The following is a 13702-nucleotide window of genomic DNA, read 5'->3' as shown; positions in this document are numbered from 1 at the left end:
TCTCATCCGCAACACTCGTATGTCCTTGGCCTCTTAACTCTGCCTCTTGTGTTTTGCCTCCCAACTCTTCCTCTTTGGCAGTTGACCACGTCCAATTCCCGGTCCGTCCATTGTCAGACATTGTAACATTGTGTTGTGCTTCAGCTATGTATAGAGTAAACTTGCCCGTTGATGGTTCATGAGATGCCCCTTCGTCAAGATGTGAAGTCAAGATTCACCTGGGAGCAATTTACCAATTTAGGACAGATTTAGAAAAAACATCTAATGGAAATGTATAGAAATCTGCTTGACATGACAACTTGTTCAACCATTTTGCATGTATAGACTTCTGTGATGAACTAATGCCTAAATGTTGTGGGAGGTAAGACTTCAACAGGGACCCATTATAATACATTTTGATCAACATGACATAAGCAATTGATAATGTAGGAAAACACAGAATTGTACATAATCATAACATTCTGTAAGTACGGCTGTAGTAAAGTTTAAAACTATTTCTCCCTGCTGTAGTGGTAGCACATGATTTTATTTTAATGGAATAGTATCAAAAGATATTAATTGGCCATGGTGCATAACACTAAACTGCATAACAATAACTTTTGTACTGCTTGAATAACTTTGTACTTTGAAGAAAAAAAACTTGAACAATGGCTCTGCCACAAAAAAGACTGACATTAGTCACACTGAATATTACTTGTGACGCAGCGGAGGAAACTAAGGCGCACTTGGACCTGCAGAGCAAGGAGCGGTACTTCTCCGCTCTCTGCACACTGTACTCTTTCACTGCCTCCATCCTCCGTCACTGCAGCGGCCGCTGCATCTGTGTCCTCCCCTCCGGATGAAGGTATGGGACAAACAATCTGTCGAAGTGGACCGCCATCGTGGGAGGGCATGACGTCACGTAAGTCAGACGGCTATGGACTGGAAAAACATCGGAGGCTCTTCGTGAACTTCTGTTCATCTTTCACTACAGCTGATTGCGGGACTGTAGACGTGGGATGCAGCTCAGTGAGAGCAGCAACCACCTACAGTATTACTGCAGACACTGATAATGCACTACATTCTGCTGCCAGTGTATAAAATGAAAATGTGAGGCTTCAATTTAATTTCTCATTCAGACATTTACAATCAACAGACCAGCGAACGTCACCGTACAACATGCATCATGAGCTGCGTCATCCTTTAAATGAACTGTGACTGAGTTATGTGTAGTCTCCCTGTTGGTACTCACGAGGAGGTGTTTGTTCAGTGTAAAGCATTAGTTCCCTTTTTTCTTGATGCTAAACAATCATCTCTTTGTGATCCTTTTGCTTTGGTTGAAATTTAAAACTGATTAGCTCAGTCAGTGATTTTCTCTTCTGAAATCATTCATTTTGATTTGTTTTAGAGACCTGAAGAAGTAAAACGAAAGTAGTTTACATTTTCATGCAAGCAAATATTATTAATATTATTCATATGTGCTTGCCGTTAATAGCTCAACAGCAGGGGTCATAACATGTGGCGATAATGGGATTACAGTTCATTTTTATTTTTAGATGGTTACAAGGGCTTAACAATAGGTCAAATTGAAAACAACATACAAACAAAATGTTGCACTAAACTTTCTCTTTGGTTTTCGTTTGATCCCCTAAAGTAAATAGATTCATAGGACTGAGAGCAAAGTCAGTTACCGGTTCTGTTGGATTCCATAGATTTCAAGCACAGATTTTAGCAACAAAAACGTACTGGGACAACTTGAGCTAAAATATAACCGTGAGGGCGTCATGTTTGATCCTTAGAGCGGACAGCTCCTCAGGGAGGATTTGCAGGCCTGGACCGCAAGCAGCTTCCCTCTTTGTTGGTTTCAGGTGCTTCTTTTTTCCCTTTTGTAAGGGTTTTTTCATTTTTTGGGGAGTTTTTCCTGTGCCGATGGTGGGTTTCGGGGCAGAGGATGTTGTATGTGTACAGACTGTAAAGCCCTCTGAGGCAAATTTGTAATTTGCGATAATGGGCTATACAAAATAAAATGACTTGACTTGACTTCTTTCTACTACTTTGTGAAATAAACGTGAATAGAAACTCTGAAATGTCTGAGTGTCATATATCGAACAGACATTTAGAATCATTCAGCTGAATGGCCTCTTTTCCGACAGAAGTTCTAACAGCGAGTAAAGGTTTTAGCCTTTAGCCGAGTCTGGACAAGTGCTGCTGTTTCTGCTTTAGAGAGACACGTGTAGGTTGAGGAAACAGCTCATGTGTTTTGTTGGGTGTCGAGTTCTGCTTTTGTGAGTTCTTCATGCGCACAATTTTCAGTTAAGTATTAACTTTAAATAGAACACACTGGCCATTTCAGTTTTTAAAGTTTATCAAAACACATACTACCCAGAATGGTTTTCATATGTGCATCATCAATCGCTAAGGTTAAGACATTAGCTGCTTTGCAAGTTGCAACTCAAGCAGCAAGTTACGAAATGTTAGCAGTTCAACATTGTAAGACGAGGTGGAATAGATATCGGACCCCCATCTCTGACCTGTTTACAGACACAACATGCAAGGAATTTAGGATGAGCTTTGTAACGAGCAATAATCAAATAATAATTAATAATAACAACAATTTTTGAGACATTCAACCATCCAAATATTTACATGATCACCTAAAACGTCCACTATTGAATTGACATCATGCGTGAGACTGTTACTTTTTTCATATACACATGATTTTACCTCCCACCACAATGATTTCTGCATTTTAGTAGCTTATAAATGTTTTTTCCCCATGTGATCTGGACGGTGGGAGTATTTAGCGCAACAGTCGAGGAGAGGACGTGACAAACGGAGCCCGTTGTCCATCCATGCATCTTTTGTTGTAGATCGCAGCAGATGAGCACAACTCTTTCGCTCTTTGGGGCTAACCAAAAGTCTGCATTACTTAAAAATGAGGCATGAGGCATGAGGCATACGCAAGCTTGTTAAGAACAGAGCACGCGCGTTGTGATCTGGGAAGAGGAGCCTATGGAAGTGGTTTGCTGAGCCACAGCTTCCGCTGCAGCGTTCCCTTTTGAGGCGGAGGAGCGGTGGTATCAGAGACGTGAGCCTCACGGTTCAGAACACGGAGGGTTTAAACTAGCGCCACGGCGTCCAGCACGTCCACCACAGTGGTGAGAAATGCGCTCGCCAGAATGTCAAGCCAGTCAAACAAAGGCCAACTTTATCTGGTGTCCAGTTCTGCTTTTGCAAACTGCGTGCATGCAAAGTGGAGTTGGGTGATACAAGTAACGTTAAAAAAACCATACAGATAAAGTGCCACAACACTTTTACTTCCACGTCACTTGCCACTGAGATTGTGTGCAAAGCGTTTTTGTGTCTTACCGTTTTCACAAACGAGAAGATCTGCTGACAAAAGCTGAAAGTCAACATTTTAACTTATTATGGTTTCAGGTGAAACCCGATGGACTGCTGGTGGAGTTTGCGTGGACGCTGTGAGTTGGCCTCTGTTGTCTCTGAGTTCTTCAGTCTTCTCCTGCTGTCCAAAGACTTGCAGATTAGGTTCAATGTTGAATCCAAATTGTTCGGTCCCCGCTGGAATACAATGAAATGATAACAGATGGAGGTATGTAACGTATAATATATTAAATGTCTAGGATCGTTGTGGTAAAAATACATTTTCACCACAATGCTGTTTTTACAGAGGTGAAGTAGCTTTCCTCATCTGGGTCCTCAAATTCTACGTAAAGAGATGACCATTAGAAACGCTATTCATTTTATAAACTGAGGTCCTTTCATGGAATAATACATTCTCCAGTTGTCCAGAATGCTTTTCATGAAAACAACTTTTGGAAGTTCTCTGCAAACGCAACTAACCATTATGGTTAGATTGTTAGAGACACGCGCTGGAACACCTTTACTGCTCTTTCTCACTAACAGTCTGTCTCTGAAAAGAAGAATGTCTACATTTAAAGGTTTCACAGCTCACCCAACAGGTTTCCCACAAAGCTAAAACATTTCTCTCAACTGACTTTTTTCCCTTAAGAGTTTTTCTGCAGTCAGCTGCTGGTCGAGCTGTATTCAGATATGTCGTCACCACACTTTTGGCTTTGCTTTCTTTCTTACAAATATTCAACGGTTTTAATTCAAGGCCAGAAGTACTGCAAGGTCTTGTCCTGATTTCGGCCAGGTTAATACTGATACCGCAGACACGTGGACAGCTCATGCACCTGCGCTTTCGCCCTGGATGAGAAAAATGCCCCTTTTGCTGGAGCACACTTGTTTCTTCATTTGTCAATATTCAAGAATAACAACGACTCTCTGTTATCAATTTCCCCAAAATGTGTTTTGATATCCGACCGGTATTTATTTGGGTTCTTGTGAGAATTTCGGGCCGACATGCTCCGCGGCGCTCACAAGCCACGCCCCCCCTCCTCCCATCAGACACATGCCATCCGCCTCCTGTTGCTTCAGGTAGCCAAACATAAAATCAATACAGAACATTAAATGCTGACACCGGGCCTTCAATACCCGTAAAAAGAGGGTTTGTTCTATCCCCACAAAGCAGCAGCAGTCCAAAAGAGGACGGTTCGATTCGGGGTAGCCGGGTACCGAGCCCTCAGCGTGGCATCGCTACGGCACCGAGGGGGGGAACAAGCCGACACACGCCGTCCGACCTGCCAGCGCCTGCACATAAACACACGTTATTACGGTGCACGGAGGGAAACATTGACGCGCAATTATTTACAACATACCTGAGCCGGGCGTCTGCAGAACCTGCAGCCAGGTCACCCAGCGAGTATGAACCCGTCATTAGAAAGAAAAGCAACACGGCAACTGCAGCAAAAGACAGAGAAACTGCGTGGGAGAAACGTGCTGTAAGTTCCAGTATAGTTTATAGGGGGACGGGTGAGGTCGTGTACATATTTGATGGACTGTGAAGAAAAACGATAGCGTTCAAACAAGTAGTTATCTGGAAATTACAATATATATAATCCGGGCCTCAATATTCTCTCCCGACGTGTTTAACACCCTGTGAAGTAAAACCGCTTCTTCATCAACCAGATCGTACAGAAAATGACGTGTCATGTTCGAGAAAACACTTTAGTCTTTAACATAACAGATCTTATTTTGTTCATATGTGGAAACTGCGCTAAAATCCGCCTGAATGAAGGAGGACATGAAAGCGCGCTGTGTGATTGTCTGGGCTGCTGTCAGAGGGAGGAGACTGTGAAAGAAACTCCAGGTTTACTGAAGAAAACCTGCTCCCGACCAGGCTATGATCACAGGCTCAGTTACCATGGTGACTGAGCCTGAGCTTTAGTTACCTCCCTCTGTGAAACAGACATGCCACAGTCTTCCTCGTGTCAGGATTAACCAACTCTGAGTTTCCACTAAACCCGCTTCTTGAAACAGACCCCTCTGCCCCAAAATGTCTGTGCACGTGCCTGCTGATACCATTGCTGTACTTTTTGTTATATTTCACAGGTACAAGGCTAGACTTCGCCTGCACTCCAACATACAAATTGAATACTGACATCAAACTCTCCTTGTTTATTACCAGATATTAAGGGCACATCTAACTTCGGATTTCATTAATAGGGTCAGACAAAAAGCTTGTTGCTGAGTAAACATTTGTTTGGGACCAGACCACAGTGCGTGCAGTGTACTGACCGGTGGTTGATACTTTCAGAAGAAAAGCGTGTTTTGTCGTTGTAATGTCACTCTCAAAGAAATTGAAGCTGTTTTTAACTGGCTAAACCCGTTTAACTTACTTGCATGACACAATCCGCAAGTAACTAGTAAGTTCTGTTGTCCTTGCTCCTAAATGGTGGAACGTGCTCTCTGATGACATCCGGATCGCAAAGAGTTTTCACATCTTCCGCCGCAAACTAAACCCACACCTCGTCAGACTCCACCTGGACTCAAAGACTAACAAATTGTAGCACTTAAATCGTACTTATAATGGCTCTTATCTATAGCAAATTCTAAATCGGCTTTTTTAATTGAATTGCTTTTTCTTGTTTCTTGTTCTTCGGAGTTTGTATCCTTATGGTTGAAATGCACTTATTCTAAGTCTCTTTGGTTAAAAGCCTCAGCTAAATGTAATGTAAAGTTTCACACGGAGCATTCAACTTTATACATTACATTTATGTAAGGCCTGGGCGAAGGTCACACTGGGTCATTTGTTTTAGGAAGTGGGTAAAAGCTTTGCGTGTATAAAAATATTTCTGTTTTGTGAGGAGGTGACAACACTGGTGACACATATTCCTTGCATGAGTCGTGCAACAAGACTTCTACAAATGACTCAAGTCACCTGAAAAGGGACAGATTGTTCCTTCGCGCTCAAAGGAGCAGGAAGATCTGACCAAGCTTCTTGGGGCGAATAGGAGCTTAAATACACTTCAGAGAGGTCTGTGTTGTCCAATCAGAAGCCCCCCCTCCCCACACCCTCCCGCCCCGCTGCACAAAGGAATTTCCGCAGGAAAATATCTTTAACCCGCCCTTAATGTGACCCAGGCAATCACGGTTTGACAGACAGAAGGAAAGACAAAATGGAAATCCGCTGCGAAAAACAGGATGGCAGCGTCTACAGGTCACAGGTCACAGCTTTTCCCAAGAAAGGTGACACACCCAATTCCCGAGAGACTCACAATGTGCAGATCAACAACTTCTCCACCAACAATGTGTAGCTTGATAACATGCTGATATAATTGGTCGCCTTTAATGATTTGTTCTGTTGGTCCTCTGATAGCGTTTTCATGTTGTTGTTTTCTGTTGATAGTTGTTTTCTATCGTTGGAATGTTCAGAAGAATGTCTAGTTAAATGCTTGTGATCAGCATTTCAATGCAATAGAAACTTCCCTATGGGGATGAATGGTAAATTGTAAAAAAGAGAAGTGTCTCTTGAATTTGCAATTTAACCACGTATTTAAATGAATGGATGCACTGGTTTTGTGCAGGTGTGCATCTCAACTCGTGTTAGGCTACAACTCTTTTCTCTTATGCATGTCAACAAAACGTTTGTGCAAAAAATAAGGGGCATGCAACAAATGTTTCTCTGTCTGAACAGTCAGCTGTGCGTGTGCTTTTGTCATATAGTATAGTTTTACAAAAAGGGGTGGTCCGTATATTATGTTTAGGTACACTGCTATGTGAAGTTCTACGGACAGACAGTTTGATTCGGTAGCAGCTTCACTGCTGTCCGGCTTAGCGGGGATGCAGGAGTGTTTATTTTCAGCAGACATCAGCACTGCAAGAGGAGAGATTAATCAAGAAAGAGAAATAAATTGGCCTCGTGAGTGGGGTTGGGGGGGGGACTAGTGAGAGAGAGGAAGGAAGAGCTTGCCTATATAAAGAGTGGAGCAAGAGCAGAGCGGTGTGGTTTGAGAGAACATCTGGAGAAATTTGCAGAGGCTGAACTGTGAGTACGAGAGAGTGGTAAGCGGGAGAATAAAACAATTTAACAACTGTGCATTAATTTTTTGGGCACTTTAAAGGAGCTTACTCTCTTAATAATTCATGTTCTTGAATATATTAAAAGTGAGTGGCCGTTTGTGCCCAGTCGTTGCAGCTTTCCATTGCAGGCCATGTTCTTTCCTATGAAAGTCGATTTAAAGGTGCAGCACAGGCTTGTGCCACAGGTATCATAATTACATTTCTCGCCATTTGTTTCCATTTTCTTTCACAGGCGCAGTGACGGAGGACATCTGTACGTGTCCATGCTGGTGAAAGGCCATGGCAGTTCAATGTGACGGTGTGACGGTGCGACGCGGCCTCACCTTTGCTACGGGTCTGGTAGAATGTCTTTGTTTCGCCGGAGCCGTGTTCGGGTGGGCTTCGCTCGTTTTCGTCCTGAAGACGGACGGCTACTTCGGCTCAGGATGCGTCAACGTCACAAATTCCAATGCAACGCAGGCCCTGGGTCAGTTTGAAGTGCTCATCCCCACTGCTTTGAAACATTTGTTCACGTTGTTTTTAGCTGTATCTTGTGGCCTTTTATTAGATGGCAGGACGGGGGGAGAAGGGGCACCTCATCACCTGGATTCCTAAAATGAATTATGAATCTACATGTTTTTGTGTAGTCTTTGTCGCCCGGTTGGTTCACCTGTGTTTTGTATGTCTACAGATTGCAGTGGACAGGATGAGAAGTTTTCACTTGTTTTCACCATCGCCTCCTTTATGAACAATTTCCTAACGCTGCCCAGTGGTTTCCTCTTTGACCACTTTGGCACGACAGTCGCTCGGCTGGTTGGAATGTGAGTCTGACCACATTTTAATTACTGAATAGTTAAAGGTCCGTGGATTTACAAGATTCCCTGTGTAATTTCCTCATATAACCCCGCCAGTCGTGTAGTTAAGAGGAATGCAGTGACAAACGCTAAGATATTAAGAGGCTGTGTGATTATTGAGCGTCGAGTGTGAGGTTCAGCAAGTACTTTTTCCCTGCAGGTTTCCCTTCGTATGAACTGACGAGAGGTGTGACGGTTCATTTGAGAAGTTTGATTGTATTTTATTTAGCTATAAGATTCAATGCATCATCTAATTCTGTGTAAGCGAATATCTGTTTTGGCGACATGGAGTTGATTCATTTTTAATATTTAAAACAATAAGATGCCACTTGATTGAGGATTTTTATTTTAAAATCCTTGGACGCTCTTTAAGCTCTGGAGGTCTGGTCACTAAGACAATGTGTCCTGATGTTTTTCCTCTTAGACGGGTTCCTCATAATCGCCCTGCATGGCTGCAACATCCTTACCATGGAAGAATTCTTGTTAATTCCGTCTCTGTTCCAAATATGTTTGTGCTCTGTCAGCTCCTGTGAAGTAAAAGGGGGCTCGTAGGCCCCCTCATCGGATGTCACGTAAGGTAGACAGACGCAGCGTAGAAGCCAGAGCCGGACACACAAGGGAAATATGATGGAAAGAGGAAGAGAGAGTGAATGATGAATGATGAATGAAGAAAAAGGAAAGTCAAGACCATGAGTCACCAGATGGAGAAATCTCAGAACGGAATATGTTCTTTTCTTTTTTTTTAAGCAGATGTTCGGACCCTGTGAAAAAGGAGAAGCTCTCCTTTATTGATATTCAGCAGAACTCCGCCCACACATATATCTTTTCAGGGATCTCTAAATCCAGAATAACAAACTGCTTCTCAGGTCTCATATGATTCCACTAAAGGAGGATGGGAGGGAAAATGAAAGCCCAAGGAATGCAAATAATTGGAAAAGACCACCGAGGTCAGATCTTTGTCGTGAATTCAGCCACATCAGAAGAGGAGCCCACTTTTTAACTTAAACTGAATGGGTGTCGACTGTTATTCATTCTAAAACAAATTGTCCTCGTCTTAAAACACAGATGTCTGTACACGTCGGGTACTCTGATGGTGGGCTTCTCAAATGCAGGTGAAAAACATTTCCACTTCTCTTTGTTTTGGGGCTTTTTCAGGAAACTCACTATTTAGAAATGAGTGTAGGTGTTACTGCTCTGGATGCTGACTTTTCCCGTCCGTCTTTCCCCTCAGCTTTGTCCTTCATGCTGTTCCCAGCTCTCTCCTTCCTGGCAACAGGTGGCGTCATGTTTCTAATAACAAACATGCAGGTACTGAAGAAGCATTTCACATTGAAAAGATTAATGTTAATTAATTTAGTTTCACATGGCCCAAGTTTACTTGTTGTGATAACTGATACCACCCAAACAAGAGTCTGAATGGCCAAATATCTTATTTATTATTTATAAAACGAAGAAAAGCAGCACAACTTCAAAGAGAATTATTGTTGATGTATTACGATCGATCAATCTATTAATTCTTTGGGCTGTAATTTATATTTTCATATCTCAGTAGATGGTTGATATTTTCAAGGTTTAGTGTTCAATATTGCAGTTTTTTACCAAAGTGGAACTCTGTCAACTCATGAAAGCACTAAACAAAAGTCACTTAATAAGAAGATAAATGAATGACTGACAGCCCTTTTGTTGGCTGCGTTGCTTATTTTTAGACTCATTGACAGAGTAGATTTGAAAAAAAGGGGAAAAAAAGCCTAATTTTCACATTAAATTGCCAAATCTATTTAATTAAATGGACATTTCTGTGTTCAAGGTAGGAAACCTGTTCGGCTCACGTCGGTCCACCATCATCACCCTCTACAACGGAGCCTTTGACTCTTCCTCAGCACTCTTCCTCGTCATCAAGGCAAAAATACATCCCCGCGCACATTCTCACGTGACATGTCACTTTACCGCCTGATGACGTAATGGAGGTCTTCTCCTGCAGCTGCTACACGAGGCCGGCTTCTCCCTCCGCTCCTGCTTCATCTTCCTGTCCGCCTGCAGCGTCGTCCACCTCCTCAGGACCTTCTTCCTGCTGCCCAGACGCCACATCCCCTACACGCTGCCCGACGGCTACACATACGGGTACATCCAAGGAATCCCTGTGTGTTTGAAATGAGTCAACGTTGAAAGATTCCTTAAAGCTCTACTGGGGGCCTCTGGGCTGTGAAGACCCCCTGAACATGTGATATCCGTGATATGTTGTTATGTGATGGGAGGGGACAAATCAAAGTACGATTTCCCACGATTCTCTCTGGCAGTGGTTGACCCGCTGTAACCTTTGACCTTTGTCAGGATAACCTGCGGTAAATCAAAGACTCTGAGCCTTGAGCCCACAACAACAAATGGAAACGTGCAACCAGCGTCAGAGGAAAAGCCCCTCAACATGGACCTCCCCGTGAAACCAGGTGTGTTCACTTCACTGTCACAAGGATAATACGTAGTACTATCCGACTGAATAAAATAATTCTTCCCTCCTCTTGCAGAGAAAACTTTTGCCGAGTGTTTGAAGTCCAGGTTCTTCGTGTTGCAGCTGCTCTGGTTATCGATTATGCAGCTCAGGCATTACCTCTTCATCGGCACCCTCAACCCCATGCTGCAGCGGCTGACGGCCGGGGAGCCCTCGCTGGGTAAACACGCCTGCCGGTCTGAGAAAACCTTTGTGCAAACCTTCCTTGCCAAGCCCGTGAAGCTTTATCAATACCGACCCGATAACCTTGCAGAGGATTATGCAAATAAAAAGCTACTGTCGAGGATGCAATAGTATTTTTTGAACTGTCCGAGTCCTTTGTCTCTAACTATCTTGTGCTTGCTTTGCGTGTCCCTGCAGTGAGCCAGTACATCAACGCATTCGCTATAACGCAGCTGTGCGGAGTGCTTTGTGCTCCTTGGAACGGCCTGATCATGGACAGACACAAAGGCAGAACCCGTGCTCCAGGTAACCTGCTACTCATAGCAAGCGCCAGTAAAAGACTCCCAACGGGCCACAGCCCTGGCAGATCCACTGTCAGTGTGTCCATGGACGTCTAAAATGAAAGCGATAAGAGATGAATATTAACATTAATGACTGTAGGGCCTTGCACACCAATCTCAACTCCCTTTACAAATAAATTTACAATAACGATGGTGTGAGAAAACAACGTATTGATTCAAATTGTTGATTTCTCAGATTTGCTTTTGCATTGTTATATTCTCCTTTGGAGGAACAGCTTTGTCTTTATTTGTGTGTGTGTGTGTTTTAGGAGAGAGCGAACAGGAAGCAGACCTGCGGGCCTCTGTGCTTTCTCTCTTTCTGACGTCGCTGCAGTGCGTCGCGTTCTCACTTTGTGCCTCCATCCCATACCTGCCGCTTCAGTACCTCACCTTCGTCCTGCAGGTGCTCAACCGCTCCTTCCTCTACGGCGGCAACGCAGCATTCATCAGCGTGGCGTGAGAACAAAGCACACACACACACACACACACACCTTTGTGGACTAATCTTCTGTATTCCTTTATCTGCCTAAAATAAACTGAAAGATGTTTTTTTATTCGTGTGTGTTTGTAGTTTCCCATCGTGCCACTTTGGGAAGCTGTACGGTTCTGTACTGGCTCTGTCTGCAGTGCTTTCCGTCCTGCAGTATCCCTGCTTTGCCCTTGTGAATGGACCTCTGAATGGAAACCCTTTATATGTAAGTACACAACATACAACAGGTGCAACTACACATCTTATTATTGTCCTTTTCCTGCCTTTGCTTCCATCTTTATGAACTTAATGTGCCTGCAGGTGAACATTGCTCTGACGCTGTTCAGCCTGCTCACCTTCATCCATCCCCTCTCCGTCTTCCTGCACTGTCGAAGCCTCGCCTCCGGGCGAGCCAGCAGCACCTCCTCCTAAAGTCTGTTAAACGACACTCAAGACGTCTTTAATATCACCAGTCACACTTCCCGGTGTGTTTGTTTCATTCATTGTTGTCGTGTGCATCAAATCAAATGGTGGCAGCATTCCTCACACTTCCGGATCGTTTTCACAGCCAAATTGAATTTATCCATAATAATTCAGATCTTCTGGTGTGCAATCTGCTGAAGTCACGCGGTCGCGTTACATTACATGTCATTTAGCTGACGCTTTTATCCAAAGCGACTTACAAATAAGTGCATTTCAACCATGAGGATACAAACCCAGAAAAAAAAAAGCAAGAGAGAGCAATAAGGCGATTAACAACTTGCCATACACACTTTTATTTTTCAATGCATGGATCAAATAGTTTTACACCTTTCAACAATTTTAATTAAACCAATATTTTACTTTTCTTGTTTCAAGCATTCTTTTAATTCATTCAACATTTATTCTAATATCACTCGCTCTCACACAAAGGCTGGATTCAAAGTGCCAAAATACAGACTGTGTGCTGAAAATGATAAGCGGTTATATCAGCGTTGGCCTCTTTAACTGAGAGGCGATCTGCTGGCAGGATTCTGTTTTTTATCATGAAAAGAGAAAATGTTTTTTTAACAGGTGGTTTATGTTTAGGCTGTATACTTTGTGCAAAGACTGTAGAGGTTGCAATGTTGTCTGAACATACAGCCTGATCTCCAAAACCTGTTCGTAAAAATGTATACGAAAATCTTGAACATACAAATTCGTAGTGATACATACTAAATAAATACAGACTGCAACTGATGACGTCACCCTATTCAAAGTGAATGGGGACCTGCACCCCGTAAACACACTTTGTGAAGTCTAACGATGTAAAATAAACGTGTTATGATTGCATTTTTAACGAGAAATCAATGTTAACTTGTAAGAATAGAATACTAACCCTAATCCCCTCAAAAAATCCAACATGGCAGAGAGACGTTCACTCAAGGGGCGTGGTTAACCACCGCCAGTTAGTATGTATTGCTACAAATTTCGTATACATTTTTACAAACAGGTTTTGGAGATCACGTTAACACATGCAAACTCTTCAGTGGTCTCAAGCGGATTAAATTCATTTTTTGTAGTGTGTAATCCTGTGGGAAGTTATTTGAAAAAGACAAAATACACATGTATGTATGTTTTGCATTTTTAATAAAAGTATTTTTTGTATAATTCAATAACTTCTTAATACATTTCTGGTCTATATAAACAATAGTATTAAATTGAAACTGAATTTCTGCAACCTACGTGTAATACCAACGCGAGCCACCAGAGGGCTGCGCCTCACAGTTTGAGAAACGCGCATCTATTAATGTAAGAAATATTGTTGTTGTTGATGTTTTTCAGAATTTCCAACAAATGTTGTTTAGTTATGCATTGGACTCTTAGATTTTTATGTTAGCATACAAAGGCACCAGTTGATGTTAACATGAAATAACAGTGTTATGATTTATGATAATTATAGTGATCAAAAGTGAGGTCACCTTGGTTGGTGTGAAGTTTGTTTTAGCGC

The 13702-nt window shown here is 42.7% G+C and overlaps 1 protein-coding gene across 4 annotated transcripts; it reads left to right on the top strand.

Moving 5' to 3' along the window:
• Positions 1-3436: 3436 nt before the first annotated feature.
• slc43a3b (solute carrier family 43 member 3b) lies at positions 3437-12705 on the top strand. Of its 4 annotated transcripts, none has more exons than XM_040175011.2 (13): positions 3437-3458; positions 7655-7888; positions 8093-8222; positions 9321-9367; positions 9487-9563; positions 10063-10155; positions 10237-10376; positions 10587-10699; positions 10778-10921; positions 11122-11229; positions 11534-11720; positions 11836-11959; positions 12055-12705. In XM_040175011.2, the coding sequence occupies exons 2-13, from the start codon at positions 7702-7704 to the stop codon at positions 12163-12165; spliced, it is 1461 nt and encodes a 486-aa protein (XP_040030945.2). In that variant the 5' UTR covers positions 3437-3458; positions 7655-7701; the 3' UTR covers positions 12166-12705. The 4 variants fall into 4 exon arrangements, with proteins under 4 accessions (XP_040030945.2, XP_040030944.2, XP_040030943.2 ...); XM_040175010.2 differs by lacking the exon at positions 3437-3458 and adding an exon at positions 4655-4841; XM_040175009.2 differs by lacking the exon at positions 3437-3458 and adding an exon at positions 7132-7387.
• The last annotated feature ends 997 nt before the right edge of the window (positions 12706-13702 follow it).

Source organism: Gasterosteus aculeatus, chromosome 4, assembly GCF_964276395.1.
Source record: "Gasterosteus aculeatus chromosome 4, fGasAcu3.hap1.1, whole genome shotgun sequence".
Lineage (NCBI taxonomy): Eukaryota > Metazoa > Chordata > Actinopteri > Perciformes > Gasterosteidae > Gasterosteus > Gasterosteus aculeatus.
Note: the sequence above shows the minus strand (reverse complement) of the source record. Positions and strands in the feature narration are given on the sequence as shown.